Source organism: Emiliania huxleyi, assembly GCF_000372725.1.
Source record: "Emiliania huxleyi CCMP1516 chromosome Unknown EMIHUscaffold_18, whole genome shotgun sequence".
NCBI classification, from domain to species: domain Eukaryota; phylum Haptophyta; order Isochrysidales; family Noelaerhabdaceae; genus Emiliania; species Emiliania huxleyi.
In genome coordinates, this window is record NW_005200784.1 from 509,012 (window position 1) to 521,814 (window position 12,803).

The 12,803-nt window shown below is 66.1% G+C and overlaps 2 protein-coding genes across 2 annotated transcripts; both read left to right on the forward strand.

The window, feature by feature from the left end:
* The first annotated feature begins 534 nt into the window (after window positions 1–534).
* Window positions 535–5,508, forward strand: EMIHUDRAFT_434360 (hypothetical protein). The gene is made up of 6 exons (XM_005783429.1): window positions 535–610; window positions 702–869; window positions 1,050–1,235; window positions 1,645–1,829; window positions 1,968–2,539; window positions 5,379–5,508. The coding sequence occupies exons 1-5, from the start codon at window positions 575–577 to the stop codon at window positions 2,284–2,286; spliced, it is 894 nt and encodes a 297-aa protein (XP_005783486.1). The 5' UTR covers window positions 535–574; the 3' UTR covers window positions 2,287–2,539; window positions 5,379–5,508.
* Window positions 5,509–10,967: 5,459 nt separating this feature from the next.
* On the forward strand, window positions 10,968–12,293 carry EMIHUDRAFT_203141 (hypothetical protein; the record flags this gene model as incomplete). The annotated part of the gene is made up of 3 exons (XM_005783430.1): window positions 10,968–11,740; window positions 11,809–11,899; window positions 12,069–12,293. 3 exons carry the CDS (start codon window positions 10,968–10,970, stop codon window positions 12,291–12,293), a joined length of 1,089 nt encoding a protein of 362 aa, XP_005783487.1.
* Window positions 12,294–12,803: the final 510 nt, after the last annotated feature.

Sequence of the window (12,803 nt, forward strand, 5' to 3'; positions counted from 1 at the left end):
TGTGATTTTGCTATGTGGACCTTTGCGAGAGGTGGCGAGCGGAGCAAAAGCGGTGTAGGCGCGTCCACGCGGCGCAGCGGCTCTCCCGTAACCAACAGCCCCAACGCTTGCCGCTCTTCTTAGATCTTAGTGTCGGGTAGTGACACCAACAAACATTGGACTTGGAGCACTTGGAGCACTTGGAGTGCAGTCGGCAACCTCACATCCAGGGCCGGTGAGCTGAGAAGCGCATCCAGCGGGCCGGATGATCGGTATCGGGTTACGGGCTAGAGAGCCCTAGCCCCGGGGGTGCGCGTTCGCAGGGCAAGGGCCTTAAAGTAAACACGGGTCTCCGAGGGTTAGCTCCGGGCTCCGACTTTTTCTGTCTCTTCACAAAGAAAAGCGCGCGGTCTGCACGCGACGCGCCGCTCCTCTCCGCCCTTCCCTCCCCCCCCCCACACCCGTCCCACCCTCCCCGCCCCTCCCTCTGCGCTCCCCGCGGCGCGCTGCGTCCCCCCCAAAAATCACTGCTGCCGGCTCCCGTCCGCTCGCCAGGCGCGCATACGAAGACACCGCACGCAGGGGACCTCCAACCATGGCTCAGCACCTTGCGAAGATCTTCGGCACCGAGGCACGCCGCCGCGCGCGCTGCTCCCGCCTCCCCGCTCGCCGCCGCACGCGCTGAGACGCGCCCTCCCGACCCGCACGGTTCACGAGCGTAGGAGGACAAAGTCAACTGCCCATTCTACCTCAAGATGGGGGCGTGCCGGCACGGCGACCGGTGCAGCCGCATCCACAACCGGCCCATCCTCTCGCAGACCGTCCTCCTGCAGAACATGTATCTGCCGCCGCCGCAGCAGTACGACCCGATGGGCAACCCACTCCCGCAGGCGCAGAGACCGGACCCTTCCGAGACACATCCCCAGACAGACCGCCTCTCCGTCGGACGGCCAGCGACGCAGCCACTCGCCCCGAGGCGTCCGACACGCCCACGCCGAGCTCGCCACACGCGAGTCGCCCCTCTCCTCTCCCCACCCTCACCCTCACCTGCCTCTCCCGCCCGCGCGCAGAGCGAGGAGGAGCTGCAGGATCACTTCGAGGAGTTTTACGAGGACATCTTCGAGGAGCTCATCACGGTGGGCGGCGAGCTGGAGCAGCTCCGCGTCTGCGAGAACCTCTCCGACCACCTCGCCGGCAACGTCTACGCAAAGTTCCGCGACGAGGACGACGCGCAGAAAGCGCTCACAAAGCTCATGGTCCGCCGCGCCTAGCCGAGAGAGAGGGCCGTGAGGCCAAAGACTTCTCGGGCACACACGCACACGCACGCACGCCTCCCAGTTCGCCGCCGCCGCCGTCCGTGGAGCCCCGGAAAAGCCCAAGACCCTTCTGCCGCCAGGGGCAGACTCAGGCCCTGACGGGGGATCACCGCGGGCGGTGGCGAGGCTGCACAGGCCCCAGACACAGGAACAGGGGGAGGCGGCGTTGCGCAAGCGCGGGCGCGGCGACGCCACAGATTGCGGCACAGATTGCGGCACAGATCTCGCGGCACAGATCTCGCGGCACAGATCTACAGATCGCGCGGCACAGAGCTCGTCACAGATTGGGCGGCCGTCGCCACTCCGCCGCTCCACCGGCGTCGCTCCCGCTCCGCTCGCGCTCTGACAGGGTCGCTTCTACGCGGGCCGGCCCATCCTGGCGCAGTTCTGCCCCGTGACCGACTTCAAGGACGCGCGCTGCCGCCAGTTTGAGGAGTCGACGTGCTCGCGCGGCGGCTACTGCAATTTCATGCACCTGAAGAAGGTTTCGTCAAAGCTCCAGCGCCGGCTCGCTCGCAAGCTCGAGGAGGCCCGGTGCGGTGCCGCCCCGGCTCTCCTCCCCCGGACCTCTCTCGCGGAGCCGTTCCCCCGCCCCCTCGCCCCCTTGGCCGCCCTCTCTTCTCCCCTCACACGATCCCCCTCCCCCTCTCCCCCTCGCCCTCCCCGCTCCAGGGAGGAGCGGGACCGCGAGCGGCGCAAGTCGCGCCGCGAGCGCCGCTCCCGCTCGCGCTCGCGCTCGCGCTCGCGCGGCCGCGGCGACCGCGGCGCCGAGGACCGCGACCGAAACGGGCAGCCCCGCGGGCGTGAGGGTTCGGCGGAGCGCCGCGCAAAGATCGAGCAGTGGAACCGGAAGCGCAACGAGGGCGGCGGCGGCGGCGGCGGCGGCGGCGGCGGCGGCGGCGGCGGAGACGGCCGGCGCGAGACGTCGGAGGAGCGGCGCGCCAAGATTGCCCAGTGGAACGCCGCGGGCGCTGGCGGCGGCGGCGATTGAGGCGGGCGGCGAGGGCATCGGGCGCTTGAGCGGGCTACGAGCACTGCGCGCCAACGGCCATGGGATGGTGAAGCGGGGTGACAGCGCAGACGGCGCACGGGTAGTCGAGGCCGGGGAGCGGGTAGGAGCTGCGATGCGCCGCCATCCACCCGGCCGCTGAAACACTGCGCTGACAGCAGGGCCGAGGCGGAGGCCTCGAGCCGCACCACGACCCGCCTCGCTTTGACTTTCGACAAGTGTAGAGAACATGTTCCACATTGGGCTTTTGGCACTGACGAGCGACCACGAGAAATACCGGCGTTTTCGCAAGAGAGTCGAGCGAGCAAAAAGTCGCCGCAACTGCTCGGCCTTGAGTCGCAGCTTGCCGCCGCCGTGGCGGGCAGGATGCCGGCCGGCCGCTCCCGCTGTCGGGCGCATCCGGCGAGACTCGCCTCGCCCCCGCCGCGCCGGCGAGCTGCGAGGGCACCATCCCAACGGCTGCCGTCCCCCGGCTGGCGGCGTGAGAGGCCTCGGGAGGGCTCACCGAGGGCCGGCGCACGCGATGCAGGCACTACCAAGGTCCTGGCGACCGCTCCGCGACCACCTCATCACATGAGACGACTGCTGTAGGACGCTCGCGGGCCAGAACTCGACGAGACCGCCACACCAACACTAACTGCGCGCCGGCGCCCGATCTGGATTTTGGCCTCCCGACGCGATTTCCGACCCCCGACGCGAAGATATCGTCCCGACTCTCACTACTCGCCCCTCCATCCTGTAGGTCCGGACCTTGCCTGCTCAGTAGCCGCGATGAATCGTCGCCCTCATCGTCCGCGGTCACCCTTTCAGCTTCGGACTGGCTTTTTGAGACCCTCGCGTTTGCCCATCTCGGCCGTTTACGACGCGTCACGCCTTCCCTCGTGCCGCAAGTAGGCGTGTGCGTCATGACTCCGGTGCCAGCTACACGGCCACGCCGCGGGACAACGTGCCGGGACGGATCCATCCGACCCACGGGTGCCCAAGCCGCCTCGCGCGCCTCAGCCCGCCGGGCCCCTCGGCGGCCAGTGTGGGGTGGATACGGCGGTGATAAAACCCCTCTGACAGCAGCGCCTCACGGTGTGGGCTGCGAGGTCACTCGGGGTGACCCAGGGGGCGGCGGGGGAGCAATCTCCCGCCGGAGCAGCGGGTGAGATTCCCGCTACTCGCTCGAGTTTGAGGTGCGCCGCGCCTCGCCTGTGCTGCCTTCCCGGCCGCCCCAGCCGCCCTCACCGTTCCTCATCCCCTCCCCCACCCCCTCCCCCTCAGGCTAGGCCCTCGCCGCCGCCGCCGCCGCCGTCTCCGCCAGAGCCGCCGCCGTTTCCTCCCCCCCCACCCCCTCCGACGCCGTCGCCTCCGCTGCTCCCGCCACCACCGCCGGCCGCCTCAGCTCTCCCTCGCCCACCTCCCACACACCCCCACCGCCCTCCGCGCGTCCCCGCACGCCGCCTCCGCGCCCCCACGCCCCCATGAGGACCTCCCGCCCCGCCCTCCCCGCGTCTCAGACCCTTGGCCGTGCTCCGCTCGGGGAAACTCGGCGCCGCCGTCGCGAGCACTGCTGCCAGCGCAGCCGACGGGCGACGCGACAGCGGCTAGCGGCCGTGAGAGCCTCTCCAGTGCGGGCTGGGGGCGGCGGCGGCGCACGGCGGGTGGCGGGCGAGCAGCCGGCCGGCCGGCGGCGCGTCTCGACTCGATTTATGGGCCGCCTCTCGGGCGTGCGGCCACGGCCCGTGCGGCGCGAGGAGAGGGCGGCGCGCTCGGCGCGCTGGCGGCGGTGAAGCCTCCCAGAGTGGGCGCTGGCTGGCCGAGGGCGTCGGGCGGGTGCGGGGCGGCACTCAGGCCGCCGGAACGGGCCGTGATGGCCCGTGTGGCGTTCGTGAGGGACCGTTTGTGCGCCCCGGTAGCCAACCGGCCGGCGGCCACCGGGGCCGGAATTGGCAGCGGCTTGGGCTGTGTGTGGGCTGGTCGCGGTGGGGGATATGGTGCTTGTTTATGGTCCTCATTTCCCCCACTCACCACTCCCAACCGGCAGGGCCTCACGGGGCAATTTTGAAGGCCTCTGCCATCGCTCAGGTCCCAAACCATGTGCTCGTCCGCGCAGGGAGGGCTCGGTCGCGCCCCCCAGAGTCAGGTGTTCGGACTGAGCGACGGCAGGACCCTTTGAAATCATAAACTGCGACGTCCGTGAGGCCCCTACGGCCGGTGGCAGTGAGTGGGTGATTGGAGGGCCATAAACTACCATCACGCCGCCCATCGTACCCCTCCTCCACCCCAAACACAGTCCAAACCGGGGCCCCGGCGGCGGCCGGCGCGGCGGCGGCGACGCACGCCGGCGAAGCACCATCAAGCTGCTGTACGGCCCCGGCATCGCCTCCCCTGGCTTAGCTCTCAGTCAAGATATTGTGAACATGGTCAGTCTCTACAATATACTCACTGACACTGAACCTCCCAGAGCTCGTCCCGGTCCATTACGGCCATCCTCGTCCTCAGGCGCCGGGCTCCGCCGGCCAGTCGCCCGCCAGATCCGGCTTCGTCGGGAGGGCGTCGTCGCGGAGCACCATCGCCGCTGTCGGCGCTCCTGCGGCGGTCCGGGGGCACGTCTGGGTGGCCAGGGGCGGGGGTCGAGCCGTGAGTGCTCCGCCGGGGCGAGCTTCTGGGTCCATGGCACCGCTGCCGGACCCGTCCGAGAGCCTTTCCGGACACGTTCGCTCGATGGCCTAGCTGGCGGCCGATATTCGACAACCAAAGCTCCGGACGCCGCGGCCAAAGATCCGCGCACAGTCCCAGGGCTCGTGGTGAGTGTGGGGTGTGCCTCACGAGGCGGAGAGGCCGCGTGAACTCCCGTAGAAGCTCGCGAAGTGCGGATTTGGAGCGCCGCGCCGGACCTCCGCCGGGGCCCGCCGGGGCCACGGGAGAGGTCAGAAATCGTTTTGGGGGGTAGACTACTACAAACCGGTCACGGTCCCGTCCAGTCTAGTCCCTTGGCCGGCCCTGGGCCGCTCGGCACCGCGCGGGGGTGCCGTTAAGCGACCCTACGGATTTTCAGTGGTCGATTTTGGCCAAAAAGCCCAATGTGCATGTAAACTGATAATGTGATCAGCCCGTTGTTGCACCTTGGAGTGTGAAGGCTTCGTAGGACGTAGCCCTCCGGTCTACTATGTAAGACCGGAGTGCTGGAGCGACAAAAGCAAGCGAGTGATATGTGTCGGCGGTGGATGGCGAATGGCGTGTGCTGTGTCGCGCGCACGGAATAACGAGTGTAAGTGAGTCGTGCCAGTCGTCGAGCTGCAGTGCACGCGCCGTCTGGTCCGTGGTCGCTGCGCGGGGTTCCGAGATCCGACGAGGCCACCCCACGCCAGCTCTCCGCTCTCCGCGCAGTTGCGGGGAGGAGACTTATCAAAAGAAATCGCGCGTGTGACGCGGCCGCTAGCTTCAGGTTCAGGCCTTCACACGGCGTGGCGCGCTCTCAAGCTCTCCTCACCACGCCTCTCCGCCCCCTCAGTCTTGACACCGCGCCGCCAGCGCCACGCGCCCCTGCGCTGGCACCGCCCGCGGTCCACGGGTCGGCGCACGCCGCGTAGCTAGAGGAGCCGTTGGGTGGGAAGAGTGACCGCGGCGAGGGGCGCGGCCTGCCCGCGGCGTCGTAGAGGGCGCACGCGACGAAAGAGCGCAGCTGGTCCGGGTCCTACAGCCGAGCTACGCCGTTCCGAGAGGTCGCCGAGGCTAGGGCGCGGCAGCCAGGGGCGGCTCCTTGAACTTGTGGAAGGAGACGGGCGAGCGCGAGAGGGGCCAGCGCGCCCACCTCTCCCCCTTGGCGCGCATCCTCCGGTACCTGGGCAGGTCACACGCCCCGCTAACAAGTACGTCACACCCCCGGGCCTCACGGCCATGTCTCGGCTGTCTCTCGGCTGCATCTCGGCTGCATCTCGGCACTTGAGCGGCTCGTGCTGGTAGAAGGAGCCGCAGTTGATGACGGCGGCGCCGGTCTCCTCCTTGAGGAGGTAGGCGAGCGAGACGTCCTCGCCGCCGTACGAGGCGTTGTCGATTCGCCGCAGCAGCGGCGGCAGCAGGGCCGGCGTGGCGAGACGCCCCACCGCTCGCACCGCCGCGGGAGAGAGTAGGTAGGCGGCGCCTTGCGAGCGAGTCGCCGAAACTTAGCCGAGGCTTGGCAGAAGTGTGGCAGAAGGGGTGTGGCCGAAGGCGTGGGCCAAGGGAAGAGCCGAGACTCGGCCGAGAGGTAGCTGCGGGCGAGAGGACGCGAGCGGCGCCTCCCGCGGCGTGGCAGAGTGCCGGTGAGCCGTGCAATCCGACCGGCGCGTGGGCGCGGCACGCGGCCATGCCGACGAGGTAGGGCGTCTGTCCACAGGCCGAGGTGTGAAGAGACCGAGCTCGCGGACGGCTCAGACGTCGGCCCGAGGCTGGCCCTCAGCCTCACCCGCTCGTACGAGGGAGTGCAGCTCTCGCGCAATCTCGTGCGATCTCCCCCAATCTCAATAATTAATCTCACCCCCTCGTCGACGAGGGAGTGCAGCTCTCGCGCAATCTCGTGCGATCTCCCCCAATCTCAATAATTAATCTCACCCCCTCGTCGACGAGGGAGTGCAGCTCTCGCGCAATCTCGTGCGATCTCCCCCAATCTCAATAATTAATCTCACCCCCTCGTCGACGAGGGAGTGCAGCCCTGGCGCAATCTCGTGCAATCTCCCCCAATCTCAATAATTAATCTCACCCCCTCGTCGACGAGGGAGTGCAGCTCTCGCGCAATCTCGTGCGATCTCCCCCAATCTCAATAATTAATCTCACCCCCTCGTCGACGAGGGAGTGCAGCTCTCGCGCAATCTCGTGCGATCTCCCCCAATCTCAATAATTAATCTCACCCCCTCGTCGACGAGGGAGTGCAGCTCTCGCGCCAGCCGGCGGAGCGAGGTGGGGACCACGACGGTGTCCGGGTCGAACTTGAGGAAGAAGCGGCGGCCGGACGCCTCGCCGTACCGCTCCGCGAGCGCCGCCACGAGGGAAAGGACCCTGCATCCGTTTGGGAGGCGGCGAGCAGGCGGCTGGGCAGGCGGCCGGGGCAGCCGGCCGGGCAGGCGGCTGGGCAGCCGGCCGGGGCAGGCGGCCGGGCAGGCGGCTGGCGGCCGGGCAGGCGGGGACGCAGGATTGGGAGGGCACTGGCCGAGCGTGTGCAGTCTTCCGGCGCTCGCCGGGACACTGGGGCGCATGTCTTTTGCATCTAGCGAGAGCAGCTTAGTGCGCGCGAGCCAGCCCTCGCGCCTGCCGTCGCACGGCGGCCTGGCGCAGCGCCGCCCGCGACAGGTCGAGCAGCGGTGGATGCGGACGGCGACCGCGCCGCGCGTGTCCGGCGCGATCTGCGCGTCGCTTCTCCCGTCGTCGGCGTCGGTGGCGAGGAGTAGCTCCGCACCCCGCGCCAGCTGCAGCCAGCTGTCGGCGGCAGCCTGCAGCAGCGCCGCCGTCGCCTCGTCCTCAAACGTTGCTGCAGCAAAGACGAACTGGCGCCAGCCGACGACGAGAGGCGGGCGGGTGGTGGCGCGAGCCTCCGCGCACCGCGCCGCCGGCCTCGCGCGGTGCCGCACGCACTCGCGCTCCAGGCTGGCAGGGCACGGCACGGGCAGTGCGGCGGCGGCGGCGGCAGTGGTGGCTTTGGTGGGCAGCGTGCCGGACGAGGGCTGGCAGCGGGCCTGCTGCTCGCGCAGGTCGTCAAGCTCGATGCACGCGGCGTTCGCGACCGGCACGACCGCGACCTGCACGCCTGAATCTGGCGACGGCTGCAGTGGCAAAGGCGATGGCGGCGACGGCGGCGGTTCGAGGTGTGCAGCGACCCGTGGCACCACAGGCCCGGCCGCGCCAGTCACTGGCACTGCTCGCGTAGACCTCCACGCGAAGATGAGGCACACGTGAGCGAGGGCGAGGCAGGAGACGGCGGCGAAGGAGAGCCGACGCAGAGCCGGAATGCCAACAAAACAAGAAACCATGCACTGCCTGATGTTCATTATAGCAGGCGGTCTGCTGCTAGGGGAACCCGGAGCGCGGAGCTAACCCTCGGAGACCCGTGTTTACTTTAAGGCCCTTTCCCTGCGAACGCGCACCCCCGGGGCTAGGGCTCTCTTGCCCGCAACCCGACACCGATCATCCGGCCCGCTGGGTGCGCTTCTTAGCTCCTCGGCCCTGGATGTGAGGTTACCGACTGCACTCCAAGTGCTCATTTTTGCAGTGCGCTGGCGAGGTACTTCCAGCCTGCTGTGAAAACAGCTGACGCAGTCTCGCCGAGCCCGAGGCTCGCCCCAGCATCTCGGGTTGACTCGGCCAGACTAAAACCCGAGAGGCGTGGGAGTACCTCGCCAGGCACTGCCCTACAAACACAGGCGCAGAGAAATATAAAGAAAATCATGCGCGAGTGCTCGAAGTGCTCCACACAGCGCAGCCTGCGCTGGGTGCGCTTCATAGCTCCCCGGCCCTGGCATGTGAGGTTGATGACCGCACTCCTAGACCTAGATCCTAGTTGCGCGGTCCCCAAGAGCAGTGCTCCACCGAGCGAGTGCTCCAAGAGATCTACAGATCAAGTGGGCTTTACTAAGATCTAAGTAACTTGTCAAGTCCACAAGATACTAACGCACATCCGCCTCGAGACATCCGCAGACATCACACACACTCACACACACACACACACACACACACACACACACACACACACACACACACACACACACACACACACACACACACACACACACACACACACACACACACACACACACACACACACACACACACACACACACACACACACACACACTGTACATCATGCCACAATGCGCGTCACATCAGCACAACTCATGCGAACCTCGAGACGTACTGCGACTCTCACGTATTGTGGGTGTCCCTCTCACCACAGGGGGTTCGCGTGTGTGTCGTCACCAAGAGTACAGGCGGCAAGCGATGTGTAAAGGCGCCTACCCGAATACCTCCCCCATCCAGGTGAAGAACTGGTCGAGAATATAATGCAGCCATGGCTCCTTTCCTTTTTTCTCTGCAGCACCCTCTCTTTTCCTCTCTATTTTCCCGGGAAAACCATCAAATTTTCCGGGCTCTGAGCCGAGTCTGAGGGTGAGGCTGGTTTGGGCCCAAAATCAGCCAAATCGGCAAAATACCGGGTATTTTGCGGGTATACCTGGAAAACCCCGGGTATACCTGGAAAATATCCTGCGACCGCCTGGGTATCGTGCCGATTTCCTCAATTTTGCGTCAGATTTTGCCCCAGACCAGCTCTCAGACTCAGGGAAACTCGCGAGTTTCCAGAATGGAGCACCAAACACCCTCTGTTTTCCCTGGAAATTTCCGGAAACGCAAAGTGCTGGGGACCCTCTGTTTTCCTTTTTGCTTGCCGGAAAAGCTTGTGCAGGCCAAAGCGACCGCGACCGCGGCCCTCACTCGAGCCCGAACTGCCTATCAGACGTGCCGGAGCCGTCCGACTGTAGCGACTAGCACACCTCTGTCGAGTCCCAGAAACCCGAGGAGTCACACACACAGTCCACGCCTGTGTGATGCACGCCCTGTGAGCGGGGCGGGGTGCGCACTGTGCCTCTGTGTTCGTCGGCGTCGCCCATCTCTCCTGGAGATGACTGCTCTTTTATTTATTTAGACCAAACACACGGACGGACAAAAACATCTTTGCCTCTCACCGATCGGGCCAGGCCGTGCAGGGTGCAGGGGTCCTCCCGGGGTGCTTGGACCTTGGTGCGCGAGGTTGTTCTAGAGTGTTTGTTTGTTTGTTACCTTCTATTCGTTCGCACACGTATATGATGACGACAAGGACAACGGAAAGAAAACTGCGTCGAAGGGGACGGATGGGAGAACGGCACGCCGCCACCACTCAAACATTAACAACAAACATTTTAAGTAAATGAGTCAGGGAAAGAGAGAAAACACTCTGGCAAGCAACCCAGGGTAAAAATTCTTTTTCTGCGGCAAGAGCCCCTCCCGACCCTGGCGAGTAGAGGCCCCGCCCACCCAGGGTACCCTCTGAGGGAGGGTGTAGAGGATGTAGAATGTAGAGCGCTGTAGAGCTGTAGAGCTGTAGAGCGCTCTGGAGCGCTGTAGAGCTGTAGAGCTCTACATCCGCCGCGTGACGAAGCGCCTGCGTTGTAGAGCGATGTAGAGCGCGATTTTGCTGTAGAGTTTGTTGTAGAGGCTCTACAGCCACACACCGCCGGGAAGGCAGTGACTCAAAGAGGTCGAGCCGCGCTAATGGGGTGTCTCCGAGCTTACTGGAGCTCTAGCCAGGAAGAGGGTATGACTCTGACCTGATCCGACCCTGTTCCGACCTTGTTCAAACCTAACAGGGTCGGATCAGGTCGGTGTTCACATAAGGTCGGATCAGGGTCGGATCAGGGTCGGAACAGGTCAGAGTGATACCCGGGTACCCTCCTTTGAGGGCTCTTTCGACGAGGGCTCGCCGTCGCGCTCTGCTCCAAGAGAGAGCGGCGCGGCGTTGCCTCTCCAGTCTCTCTCCAGTCTCTCCAGTCTCCAGTCTCTCCAGTCTCCTCTCCAGTCTCCGCTGGAGGAGTCCTCCGCTGGAGGAGTCCATGTCGAGCCGCGAGGGTCCCATGCAGGTGCCGCCCGAGCCACGTCTCTTCCACACTCTGGCGATGCAAGACATCTCCACCGCGCTCGCGACGCCCGAGGCACTCGACGACTACATGCCTGGCGTTCTCGAAGAGAAGTCGCTGCTCTCCATGACGCACCTGTGGGACGCCTCCACCTGGGCACGGCACAAGAGCAGACACCGCTGGGCGCACATGCTCGTCGCTTGGCCGCACTCGAGCATCCTCCGCGCGATTCGCCTCCCGCTCGGCGTCATCCTCCTCGTCACGCTCGCGGTGCTGCAGATCAACGCCCTTCTGGCCGAGGCAGGCCGCCCGCGCCTCACCCTTCCCCTCGCGCCGCTCTCGCTCCAAGCGTCCTCGCTCGGCCTGCTCCTCGTCTTCCGCAACAATCAGACGCACGAGCGGCTCAAGGAGGCGCAAAAGGCGATGGGCGGGCTGGGCGCGCTCGCCCGGGAGATCATGCAGCTGCTGGTAGTGCACGTGCCTCCGGAGAAGGGGCGCGCCGTCGCCCTCGCCGCGCGGCTGCTCGCGCTCTTTGGCTGGGCGCTCAAGATGCAGTGCCGGAACGAGCCGGAGCGGCTGTACCCGATCGCCGAGGTGCTGCTGCCTCGCGCGCACTCGTGGCTGCTCTCGCGGCCGCACCGGCCGGGCACGGTGCTGCTGCGGCTGCGGGCGGTGGTGGGGGAGCTGCGCAAGGACGGGCTGCTGAGCAGTGACGCGTTCAAGTTCATCGAGGAGCGGCTCGCCAAGCTCTCCGCCGCGGACGCCGCGTGCGTGCGGCTTGCCACCTTCCCGGTGCCGCCGTCGTACCACAGGTGCTGACTCGCGCGCAGCCGCGCTCTGGACTCGGAGCCTTCTCGACACTCGGAAGCCCTCGTCGTAGGCACGGCTCGCGCGCAATCGTCCTCTGGCTCGGCTCGCTGCCCTTCGTGATGGAGGGGCTAGGCTGCCACCCGCTGCAGACGGCGGTGGCGGTGATGTGCACGACCTTCCTTCTGCTCGGCATCGACCAGGCGGCCAGCTCCCACGGCCATGGCCGTGACCTGACTCTCTCTCTCTCGCTCGCTCTCTCTCTCTCTCGCTCTCTGTCTCTCTCTCTCTCTCGTGCCACTCGCTCCAGTTCCGCTCTCTCCTGTAACGCAGATCGCCATCGAGGTTGAGCAGCCGCTCGACGTGCTGCCGCTGCACGAGTTTGCGCGAGGCATGTCCAACGACGTGCACGACGTGCTCGAGGCTTGGACGACCATGCCGGCCGTCCCGCGCGCTTGCGACGACTACTCCGACCTCGGCAAGGAGTCGTACCTCGGCTCGGGACGCTCCTCGTCCGCGCGCGGCTCGACCGCCGCGGTGGACAAGAAGGAGCGGTAGCCGCCCCGCCCGTCCCTGCGACTCCCTCCCGAGCGCGTTCACCGTTCAGTCGGAGTGCACATCTGTTCACTGTTGTCTCGGCGCGGGGGGCGAGGTTGGAGTCGTCGGCGCTGTCTAAATTGAATCTCTGTCGTCTGTGCACGCAACACGGCTCTCTATTTACCGCGTTACAATATATATATGAACAATCCCGCAATAACCAATATCAAATCTCGTGTGTCGTGTTCGTGTGTGAGAGAATCGCGACGAATATATGTCTTTTATATGTGTGCCTACTTGTGTCAGGGGGTAGGAGGGGGCGAAGCCAACCAGTTTAGACCAGTTTAGACCACTGCTAAACACGAACCAGATTAGTCCTGTTTACGATAAACTGGGTCTAAACCTGGTATGTGTAATGCCCCCCCCCCCCCCCCCCCGCAGCGCGCACCTCTCCCCCCCGCCCCAGCTCCCCTCTGTGACGAGAGAGACGCTGAGGGCTCTCAGCGGCACGCGCAAGCGTCAGCGTCCGTA

Excerpts from the sequence above, each read along its gene's own strand:
- EMIHUDRAFT_434360 (XM_005783429.1), top strand. The coding sequence starts at position 575 with ATGGCTCAGCACCTTGCGAAGATCTTCGGCACCGAG. Across the intron at positions 870-1,049 it reads TGGGCAACCCACTCCCGCAG|AGCGAGGAGGAGCTGCAGGA; the intron begins GCGCAGAGACCG and ends GCCCGCGCGCAG. Across the intron at positions 1,236-1,644 it reads AAGCGCTCACAAAGCTCATG|GGTCGCTTCTACGCGGGCCG; the intron begins GTCCGCCGCGCC and ends GCGCTCTGACAG.